We start from the raw sequence: 11,915 nt of genomic DNA on the forward strand, positions 1-11,915 counted from the left end.
TGAATAAAATGGTCGAGTTTTGATTCTATGCTTTGAGTCCATTGAGATAAATAATGGTAATACTGTCTTTTATTTAATGATTCTGTCAAAGCATTTAAATTTTTTAAATTGGTTCTTAAATTGTTTAAAACTTCAGAGTGTCTATCAGCTTGTTCATATAATTTTTGATGGTCAGAGCGGATTATATGTGTTTGTTGTCCAACAAGATGTGTTAGGTTTTTATTAAGCTCGTAGAGTTCATCAATAGCATCTTCGTAGGTTTCTCCATCTTCGGTGGTTAAAATGCCTATAATAGGTTTTAATCCTTGTCCAATGAAGTCTAGTGGGGATCTTCGTTTTCTCATACTGTTTGGAAGATTCTCTATGTCCACTGGAGTGTCCTTTAGAATGGTTAACAGGTTTGTTGCATCTTGGAAAATATTATTTGCTTGAGTAATTTTCTCTTTTAGGGTGTGAGGTCTTATTGCTTCTTCACAGGGCTCGGTGTATAGCATGGCACAATTGTTGTACATAATGTCGATATCTTTGATTAGAGTTTTCATTGGAAAATTGTTTTGTAATTTCTTCATATCCAGAAATATTGTGAGCCGCCAATAAGTTTCGATAAATTTTACTGTTCTTAGTCGTTCGAAGAATAAACCTGGATTTTTATCAAAAATGGTAATCTTATATCTCTTAGGATTTGCTAGTATTATAGGGACTAAAATGAACAATTCCCAGGGTAAAAACATCTTTATCTGTGAAAATTGTAAATTTTATTAATTTAATAGTGGTATATATATATATTTTTTTTGTAGATATATATATATATATGTACCAAGTTAGAGTCATTATTTATGGTCTAATATGGGTAATGTGATTAGGGTTGAAATTATGAATTATTATGCAAAATTTTAAGCGTGTCTTTCCCCCCTAAAAAAAATTTCATCGTCCTCGATGAAGAGAGAAGAGAAAAAGAAGAAGTATTTAAGGCAAGAAAAATTTATTAGATTAATAGAACCTTCGTGAAATTTAATTGAAAATAATAAAATTTATTACAGAGTTTTATTTAAAAATTTAAAATTTTATTATAATTTTAGAACTGCAATTCTTCAATTTAATTTTTGTAGATAAAAATTTAATTAAAATTGTATTTTAAATTATTTTAAAAATTAAATTGTATTAAAAATAATAATTTTTATTGTAAATAATTAAATTTTTAATAAGAATTTTGTTTGTGAGAATAATTGAATTTTTTTTTTTTTTAAATAATTTAAAATAGTAATAAAAAAAAATTATAGTAGATTTCTTCTATGAATTACTTATAATTAATTTCCAGTATTTAAAAAGAAATAGTAGTTTTAATGGGCGAGTGCGAAGCCTGAGTATTAGATAGTGGATGAGAGTGAAAGAAAAACAATGTGGTGTATGTTGTGCGAGACAGAGAGAGAAATTAATTTCTAAAACTGCCAGTAAAAGTATAGAAAATTCAAGCCTTCAAACATTTCAATTTGAAATCCTTTTCAAAATAATTCAACTACTTAAACACAAGATTAGGTGTACAACCTGCTAAATAACCAAATGTTTCTTACAGTTTTACTTCTTATAAAGAATTTTACCAATAAAGCTTTAAATGATTGAATTCTTTTACCGAATTTCAATCAAGACTTCAGTGATGAACTTCAATAATAATAAAAATAATTAAATTTCCGAAAAAATGTATAATTTATAAAAATAATTAAATTCGGAGAGTTTGTTATTTATGAAAGTGATTGAGTTGATAAAGGAATTAAAATTCTGTCAATAATTCGCAATTTTTAGTAATTAATTAAATTTTTATTAACCAATTTAATTAACTTCAATAAGAATTTAAATTCTTAGTTTCAAGATATATGATTATTGCAATTATAATAACAATAATACACATTCAAGTAATGGAAGTAGAAAAGTGGAAAGAGAGAGCGTGTACGAACTAAGAGAAATAAGAATATAGTAGGTGTCGTATGCTTGGAAAAGAGGAATCAATGAGGAAGAGAGAGAAAGTTGGATTTTGTGTAGGGGAAGAGAGTGAGAGAGAGAAGAAGAGAGAGAAAGAATCAGAAATTATTTTCTAAAGTTGCCAGTATAGAAGATTCAAGGCTTCAAATATTTTGATTTGAACTTTTTAAAGATAATTTGAAATTACTTAAATACAATAGTATACAACTCATTAAACAATCAAATGTTTCTTATAGAGAACTTTACCAATAAAGCCTTAAATGATTGAAAAACTTCAATGATGAGCTCCGATAATTATGAAAACAAATGAATTCCAAGAAAAGAATTCATGGAAATGATTTGATTCAAGAATTTATTATTTATGCACACCGTGCAGGAAGACAAATATTATCAACTTTCTTTGTGGCAACTTTCTGTTACTATTTTATGATTCTACAAACCTTCCTGATGAAAATGCTACTTTGACCAAAATCGTAAGAGCTAATTTTTCAAAAATATTTGAATATTTATATAAATTTTCGATGCAAGTTAGCGTAGAATATAAAATTATATACATATATATGTTTTTTAATGTCTTTTAAACAAACAAACGTCTCGAATATCGATCGTATCGTTCGTCAAATGTTTCTTTGTGTTTAGACAAAAAAATTATGGTTTAGTTGTCAAAATTAAAAATGGCAATTGCTGTAGTTAATTAAATCAATTTGTGAAATATTTTTGAGTAGCGCTCGTTTAATTCTATAAAGTAGCTAGTTCTAAAATAGTTATTAACATGTCTGAGTTTCTTGGAAAACTCATGAAGAAAATAGAGGGAAAGTGTGCGCTCCGTGTGGTAAGAAAATCAAATACGGAGGAAAAAGTGCAAATCGTTTTCTTATAACTGATAAAATTTGTGAAAGAATAAAATGTTTCATCGATCCTGATTTCTCTACTCAAAACAGTAAATTTCCAATTGGTATTTGTGCAACATGTTCTACAACTTTGGTTGAACACGAAAAAGGTATCAATAAAAGGCCTCTACCACCAAGGATAAATTACGAGGATATTCATCTAAAAAAGGATACGCGGTCGGGAACTTTTGAAATTTGCGCATGTTACATTTGTCTGACGGCAAGATGTAATTATCACAAAAAACCAGAATATTCTCGTCATGAAGGTCGCCAATTTAATACAATAATTGATGAGCATAACGGAAAATACGGAAAAGAAATAAATAGTAAATTATCGATTGCTTCATTTGACGACAACAATCCCGTTAAAATTGATAAAATTTCGAAAAGTATATCACTGTGTAGTAAATGTTATCAACCATTTGGAAAAGGCAAAATGCATTCTTGCAGTGATAAGAGCATGTCTGTAGCCTCGATAAAAAATATTTTAGAAAATTTACCTCAAAAGCAAGTGGAACAAGTGGTTAGTTCAGTTGTGAAAGACTTAAAAAGTAAGGAAGTCCCAGAAAAATCGTCAATTGTGCTGAGTAATGAAAGAGGTAAACCGACAGTTCTTTATACAAAATCTATTTCAAATAAAAATGACTTGTTCTCTAACGATGATCTAGACAATTTCGCAGTTAACTCAAATTCTTCAGTCCGCGGACTCAGAAAATTAACCAATTTCATACGTTCTAAGGTAGGCCGTAATTCAGTTCCTAAAAGATATGCCGAGCATTTTACAGAGAAGCAAAGAAAGTTAGATTACCTCTATAAAAGTGATACGTTTTCTTTTGATACGTCAAAATCAAAAGAGCAGAGGCCTGTAATTTGGGCTGACGCTACAGATTTAGTAGAAGCAGTAGTAGAAGCAAGAAAATTCATTGGATTTTACTCCGTAAAATTAATGGCAGATGGGGGTGGGGATTTTTTCAAACTTTGCCTAACCATACTTCCAGAAGATTATTCTTCTGAAGAATGTGAACAAGATTGCTTCGAAGAACCATCGAAAAAAAGAACGAAATTGTACGCTGAGGGTGGGTCCGCTGGTTGCAAAGCAAAACTGACGAGTGTGAAAAGAACTATTATTCTTGGTATCGTTCCAGACATAAAGGAAACATATGAAAATGTGAAAATTTTATTTGATTTAACGAAAATTAATGATGTTTCATTCAAAATGGTTTGCGATTTTAAATTAATGTTGTTAGTCAACGGAATGCAAACAGCAACATCTACATTTCCGTGTCCGTACTGCTTCGTTACTTTGAAAGAATTGCGCTGTATCGGAGAGGATCATTCTGAAAATGCAGATTGCGAAAAATCGGTTTCTCTTAAAACATACGGAGATTTGAGAAAAGACTTTTATAAATTTGAGAGTATGAAGAAAGTTAAAAAATTTGCTCCTGAGTGCCACAGCACTGTAAATCTGCCTCTTCTCACCGAAGCTGATGATGTATGCGTTCTTGAGAAATGCATTATACCCGAATTACATGTTCTTCTGGGCTTTGTTAATCATTTGTTTTGGGATGGACTCGTACCCATCTTAACAGAACCAGTGGCACTATTATGGCCGAAAAAACTTAACCTTGTTACTAAAAATTACCATGGACGCCAATTTGAAGGTAACGCCTGTCGTGTTCTGCTTAAATCGGCTGATATGCTTAAGGACAAGGACATATGTGGCGAAGTTGGTGAGCTACGTGTATTACCATTCATCAACGCTTTTAAAGCTATGGATAAGATAGTTGGCAACTGCTTTTCAACAAAGAAAATCGAACCAGAAACTGTTCAAAATTTAAATAAATTAAACAAAATTCTACCAGCAACGGAAATTTCGAAGACCTTAAAAATCCATGTTCTGCTAGATCATTTTATGGACTGTGTCAATTTTTTGGATGGAGATGGACTGGGAAATTGGTCTGAACAAGCCGGCGAATCGATCCATCATGAGTTTTTAATTCACTGGAATCGCCGAAAAGTGTCTTCCTTTGATAATCCATCCTACATTAATCAACTAAAGTCCGCTGTCATTTCATTTTCATCTTTAAATCTGTAAAATTTGGTAAGTTTTTTGTAATTAAAATAAAGAAAATAACCTTTTGCAAAGTACAAATAGTAAATATAATTAAAATACATTTTTACGCAATCTTATTAAAATAAAAGTCATTCATATTCATTTATTTTCGATAAATTAGCTCTTACGATTTTGGTCAAAGTAGCATTTTCATCAGGAAGGTTTGTAGAATCATAAAATAATAACAGAAAGTTGCCACAAAGAAAGTTGATAATATTCGTCTTCCTGCACGGTGTGTATGAAAGTGGTTGAATTAATAAGAAAAATTAAAGATATGTTAATAATTGAATTTCTACAATTATTTTCAACTCTTACAAAATTCAATTTCTTTAAAATTGCTTATTTTATAGAAACTAAAAAATCAATCATGCGTTTTAGCTCGCGAATTGTTGTATTAGTGGAAAAGTGGGAAGAGAGATAGCGAATGATACATTGAGAAAGCGAATATATATGGATGAAGAAGAATAAAAGATAAATGTTGCGTGTTGAAAGAAGAAAGAGTGAGATTTTGAGAAGAAGTATTATGTTTAATGTACTTAGATTAATGAATGAGGTTGAAAGTATAGAAAAGAAGGAAAGGAAAGTGGAGGGATGATGTGAATATTGTGGTTAGTGTGTGTATAAAAAGATATTTAGAAAAGTAAAAATATGTTGTTTGTAAAATTTCATTTGTATGATCGTTATCGAAATGGGAAAAATTTTAAGTATTATGTTTTATGTAGTTTGATTGAATGGTGCGCTGTACGCTAGAGTGAGAAAAGAAAGAAACGGAATATATAATTTTAAATGAAAATCTTAAAAATGGTCTTAGAACTTCCATTCAAATTTTGAAAATTATATTGAAAGGGGGTGTATCTATGGGGGGGGGTGGCAAAGTCGTTTAAGCTAATCAAAATTCGCGAGGGAATTCGCGTTCGCGAGATAACGCTCGGGAGTCGCGGACAATAGACAGCGGTCGCGCGGGGACTCTACCTGCTATGTCGCTTGTGAGGCGGTGTGCGGGCTATAGGAGTGAGAGAGAGCGCACTAGGAGCATACGCACGAGAGATTGGGTAAGACGGCTGCTATGCGTTAGAGAGAGAGAGATACAAATAAAAATGAATAAAAGGGAAACTATTCTGACAGTTTTGTTTTTATGTAAAATTTTTTTTTTTTTATTTTTATTTTATTTTCAGATTAAAATTAGATAAAAGGGAATTATCAGTAATTAAAAGATTGATTGTTTCGTATTGGAATTCGTGTTCTAAATTAAACAAAAGATTGAAGAACTAGGAATTTTCTTATGAATTTCAAGAATTCAATTATTTTAGTACCTTTAATTAGTACTTTTGATTATTTTTCCTTTTTATAATGGCGAAATATATTAGGGGCAAAATTCCTCAATTGTCCTAACTTAAAATCGAAAGTCTTCAAATCGGGCTGATTTTTGCACAAACTTTTATACTATGCGAGAGAACTTTACCCATAAAATATTAAGATATTTTATTAAAAATTGTAGGGGGGAGAGGGGGTTAAAGTTTTTGGTAACGTGTGGACAGTGGATTCTTTTGGCTAATATAGCTAAAATACAATAGAGTGGACAAAATTTTGACCTATGAGGCATTATTCCTGAACTGCCCCAAAAATAAAAAAAAGTTCTTGGATTTCCTTTATACTTTGGAAATATGTTACCCTAGTAGGTACAAGTTACTACACCAATTTACAGGTCCAACCCCCCACCCCAATCAAAAGGGTGGGGGGTTGAAATTTCAGCTTCAACTCGAACATGCATTCTTTAAACATTTGTAGTTTCTACTTAAATTATTCAATTAAAAAAAGTAAGTAGTGTTTTAGAAAGGTTTTTTTGTGTACTTTTAAAATATTTTATTTATATAATAAAAAAAAAATTTTTTTTGCAAAAATTTTTTAAAATAAATAGTTTTTTGCAATTTTGTGCAAGTTCGGTAGTTTTTATTTTCTTTTTAATAATCTCAAATGAAAGCTTGGGAATTCCCCTAAAAGAAGATATAAGTCTGAAAATGGGCCGAAACAATTTGCCAAAGATATAGTGAAATAAGTAAAATTTGTCCGTCCGCTCGCGCACTCCAGCGCGATGAACAGTGGGATTTTTTTTCAACTTACTATTGAAAATTGTCTAGAAACTATAAATTTTAACGGATGTTGATGTTCTTGATTTAAAATTACTAAGAGATCCATCAAAGTCGATTTTTGAATTTTTAATTGTTTATTTTTTTCTTGTTACTCAAAAATTTGACAAATTACAATATTTTTAGAAAAAATCATGTTAGTTTTTTTATTTTTCCATTACACATGATCGAAATCAATTTAAATTAGTCTAGTATGACCACCGGACAATTAATAAAGCATAATACAATTTATTTAAATTGTTGCAAACAATGTTAATTAACAAATAGATTACTTCGGACCTTCTTCATAAAAAAAATTGGTTTTTTTGCAGACAAGTTTAAATTTATGTCTAATTTAGTAAAAAACTATTTTACAGTTAAAAATTATGATTAATATTAACAATTATATAAACAATAATCAACTTCCTTTTGTATTTGTAAACATTTTCGTCATTTTTCAAACTTTAAATATTTGTATCATATGTACATTCTTTCAAAAACTTAAAAAATTTATTAGCTTAAACAATTACATTTGTTATAAACAAACTTTTGATTTTTAAACAAATAAGTAGCTTTTTTCATCAAACAAAATTTTTTCCTTTTTTTTATATTTACTATCATAAAAAAGAACTCCTTAATGAAATGGGAATACTATAAATTATTCATTTAATTCTAACGAACATTATAAGTTAAGAAATATTTATATTTTTAATGAAGTAAACCATTATTCAGTTAAAACAGTTTACATTTAAATGCATATAAATAAATATATTTTTTCTGTGAAAAAAGAACAAAGTTAAATATTTGTTAACTTATAATGTTTATTAAAATTAAATGAATAATTTATAGTATTTCCATTTCATTAAGGAGTTCTTTTTTATGATAGTAAATATAAAAAAAAGGAAAAAATTTTGTTTGATGAAAAAAGCTACTTATTTGTTTAAAAATGAAAAGTTTGTTTATAACAAATGTAATTGTTTAAGCTAATAAATTTTTTAAGTTTTTGAAAGAATGTACATATGATACAAATATTTAAAGTTTGAAAAATGACGAAAATGTTTACAAATACAAAAGGAAGTTGATTATTGTTTATATAATTGTTAATATTAATGATAATTTTTAACTGTAAAATAGTTTTTTACTAAATTAGACATAACTTTAAACTTGTCTGCAAAAAAACCAATTTTTTTTATGAAGAAGGTCCGAAGTAATCTATTTGTTAATTAACATTGTTTGCAACAATTTAAATAAATTGTATTATGCTTTATTAATTGTCCGGTGGTCATACTAGACTAATTTAAATTGATTTCGATCATGTGTAATGGAAAAATAAAAAAACTAACATGATTTTTTCTAAAAATATTGTAATTTGTCAAATTTTTGAGTAACAAGAAAAAAATAAACAATTAAAAATTCAAAAATCGACTTTGATGGATCTCTTAGTAATTTTAAATCAAGAACATCAACATCCGATAAAATTTATAGTTTCTAGACAATTTTCAATAGTAAGTTGAAAAAAAATCCCACTGTTCATCGCGCTGGAGTGCGCGAGCGGACGGACAAATTTTACTTATTACACTATATCTTTGGCAAATTGTTTCGGCCCATTTTCAGACTTATATCTTCTTTTAGGGGAATTCCCAAGCTTTCATTTGAGATTATTAAAAAGAAAATAAAAACTACCGAACTTGCACAAAATTGCAAAAAAACTATTTATTTTAAAAAATTTTTGCAAAAAATTTTTTTTTTTATTATATAAATAAAATATTTTAAAAGTACACAAAAAAACCTTTCTAAAACACTACTTACTTTTTTTAATTGAATAATTTAAGTAGAAACTACAAATGTTTAAAGAATGCATGTTCGAGTTGAAGCTGAAATTTCAACCCCCCACCCTTTTGATTGGAGTAGGGGGTTGGACCTGTAAATTGGTGTAGTAACTTGTACCTACTAGGGGAACATATTTCCAAAGTATAAAGGAAATCCAAGAACTTTTTTTTATTTTTGGGGCAGTTCAGGAATAATGCCTCCTATATGTTTTCGAAAGGTTTTTTCCTCCTCTTTCGAATGGTGTAAAAACTTTTTTTTTAATTAAAAATTTAACTAATTTTTTTCAAAATTAAAAATATTTTTCACTTTTTTTTAAAAAACGGCATTTTTTCTCTCTTTTTTTTGCTTTAAAATAAAGTTTAATATGTGTACTTCCCATAACTGATTCTGAAAAAATGACGTTTTTTTTTGTTTTTGAATTATTAATTAATTAATTAATAAAAATCAGTAAAAAATTACTAAAAAATGAAATATTTTTTAAGCAAGTAAACTTTTCTGAATTATGAGATTATCATCGTAAAGCTTACCTAATTCCGCATCCAACAAGTATAATTACACCTATTTTTACAAATAATTGTTAAATAAATAAATAATTGAAAATTTATTTATTAATTTTTTGAAATTGTTTATAAAAAATAGTTAAAAATAAACTTGTTGGGTGCGGAAGTTGGTAAGCTTTACGTTGGCAAGCGCAAAATTAAGAAAAGTTTATTTCTTTGAAAAATAATAATTTTTTAAAATAATTTTTATTAATTAATTAATAAATAATACGAAAAGAAAAATGTCATTTTTTCCTAATCGGGTATTAAAAGTACACATATTAAGCTTTGCTTGAAATAAGAATAAAAATAAAAAATGTCATTTTTCCAAAAATGAATAAATAAATAATCAATTATTTATTTATTTAACAATTATTTATAAAAAACAGTTTAGTTTATGCTTGCTGGATGCGGAATTTTGTAAGCTTTACGATGATAAGCTGATAATTAAGAAAAGTTTATTTGCTTGAAAAATATTTAATTTTTTAGTAATTTCTTACTATTATTAATTAATTAATTAATTATTTGAAACACAAAAGAAAACGGCACTTTTTCCTAATCGAGTATTGAAAGTACACATATTGAGCTTTATTTTAAAGCAAGAAAGAAGAAAAAAATGTCCTTTTTTCAAAAAATTAATAAATAAATTTTCAATTATTTATTTATTTAACAATTATTTGTAAAAATAGGTGTAATTATACATGTTGGATGCGGAATTAGGTAAGCTTTGCGATGATAATATCATAATTCAGAAAAGTTTACTTGCTTAAATAATATTTCATTTTTTAGTAATTTTTTACTGATTTTTATTAATTAATTAATTAATAATTCGAAAACAAAAAAAACGTAATTTTTTCAGAATCAGTTATGGAAAGTACACATATTAAGCTTTATTTTAAAGCAAAAAAAAAGAGAAAAAAATGCCTTTTTTTAAAAAAAGTGAAAAATATTTTTAATTTTGAAAAAAATTAGTTAAATTTTTAATTAAAAAAAAAATTTTTACACCATTCGAAAGAGGAGGAAAAAACCTTTCGAAAACATATAGATCAAAATTTTGTCCACTCTACTGTATTTTAGCTATATTAGCTAAAAGAATCCACTGTCCACACGTTACCAAAAACTTTAACCCCCTCTCCCCCCTACAATTTTTAATAAAATATCTTAATATTTTATGGGTAAAGTTCTCTCCCATAGTATTAATGTTTGTGCAAAAATCAGCCCGATTTGAAGACTTTCGATTTTAAGTTAGGACAATTGAGGAATTTTGCCCCATTATTATTATAATAATATAAGAGGTATATATTTCAATTCATGTTTTATGTAAACATTGAATTGAAACATTATAATGTGGAGTGTAGTGTATGGAATGTGTTTTAGGCTTTGAGATTCTTCTTTTTCATATTCAGTGTCTTGTGTTTGTTTGATTAGAAAAGATGTCTTCTCAATTAAATGGTAAAAAAATGTGTTTAAAATAAATGAAATTTGTGAGGATTAATGGAAGATATAATTATTTAATTTGTTATTATTTATTAAGAGTTTTGTTTTTTTTTTTTTTTTAGGTAGTTGTGTATATTGTGGTCAAGCATCAGGTTCTCGTCCTGTTGCTGGTGGAAGTAAAAATAATAGTGGGGGTAAGATGATTATTATTTAATGTCGTGAGATATGTATTTGATGTATTTTTATTTTGTTGCAATTTTAGCAAGGAAATGTTTGTTTTAGGGATTGTGTGCTTTGGTTGTGGGGCTGTTGTTTTAATTAATAGAGGTGGAAGTAGCAATTCGGGGTTGATGGAGAGGGAAAAACCGCTTTTCGAATACTTTTCAGAAAACAAAAAGACGAATTTGGTTTTGCCAAATATGCAAGGTGGTGGAGAAATTTTAAGTAAAGATGCTTGGTTTATTGACAAGGATTTTGAAGGTGAAAAAGTAAAAAGACCAAAACCTCTCCAAAAATTCACAGGTTTTTGTCCATTGGGGATTGTTTTACCTTATGTGAGTTGTTTTTATCTTATTTATTATATTTTTTTGAAAACTATACATATTTATTAAACATTAAATTTATTACTTCTTTTGTTGTAGGGTTTTATTGAGGATAAAGAATAAAAGGAAATATGTATTATAGTTAAAGAGTTACGTTAAATTTTAATAAATGTGAGTTTTTATAAATAAATTTACTGTTTTCTATTTTTATTTAATGTATATAAAAAATTATTAATTATTATTATAAGAAAGAATAAATTTAAATTTTAGTTTGGTAAAAAAAATTTTAATTTAATAAATTTTTAGTCGGATTTAATTAATAATTTAATTAATTTTATAAGGTTTAAAAATAATTGTTTGTTAAATAAAATTTGTTACATAAAGAGAAGAGAGTGTATTTTCTTCGAATGGACTGAGTTGCCTAATATTGTCTGCTGTTAAGCATCTCTTAACATTATGGC

General features: G+C 27.5%; 1 protein-coding gene across 1 annotated transcript; it reads left to right on the top strand.

Moving 5' to 3' along the window:
- The first annotated feature begins 2,793 nt into the window (after positions 1-2,793).
- Positions 2,794-11,548, top strand: LOC122505986. The gene is made up of 2 exons (XM_043617917.1): positions 2,794-4,968; positions 11,195-11,548. The coding sequence occupies exon 1, from the start codon at positions 3,304-3,306 to the stop codon at positions 4,960-4,962; it is 1,659 nt and encodes a 552-aa protein (XP_043473852.1). The 5' UTR covers positions 2,794-3,303; the 3' UTR covers positions 4,963-4,968; positions 11,195-11,548.
- The last annotated feature ends 367 nt before the right edge of the window (positions 11,549-11,915 follow it).

This window comes from Leptopilina heterotoma, unplaced genomic scaffold, assembly GCF_015476425.1.
Source record: "Leptopilina heterotoma isolate Lh14 unplaced genomic scaffold, ASM1547642v1 Lhet_384, whole genome shotgun sequence".
Lineage (NCBI taxonomy): Eukaryota > Metazoa > Arthropoda > Insecta > Hymenoptera > Figitidae > Leptopilina > Leptopilina heterotoma.

Coding starts and splice junctions, on each gene's coding strand:
- LOC122505986 (XM_043617917.1), top strand. CDS start 3,304: ATGCATTCTTGCAGTGATAAGAGCATGTCTGTAGCCTCGATAAAAAAT.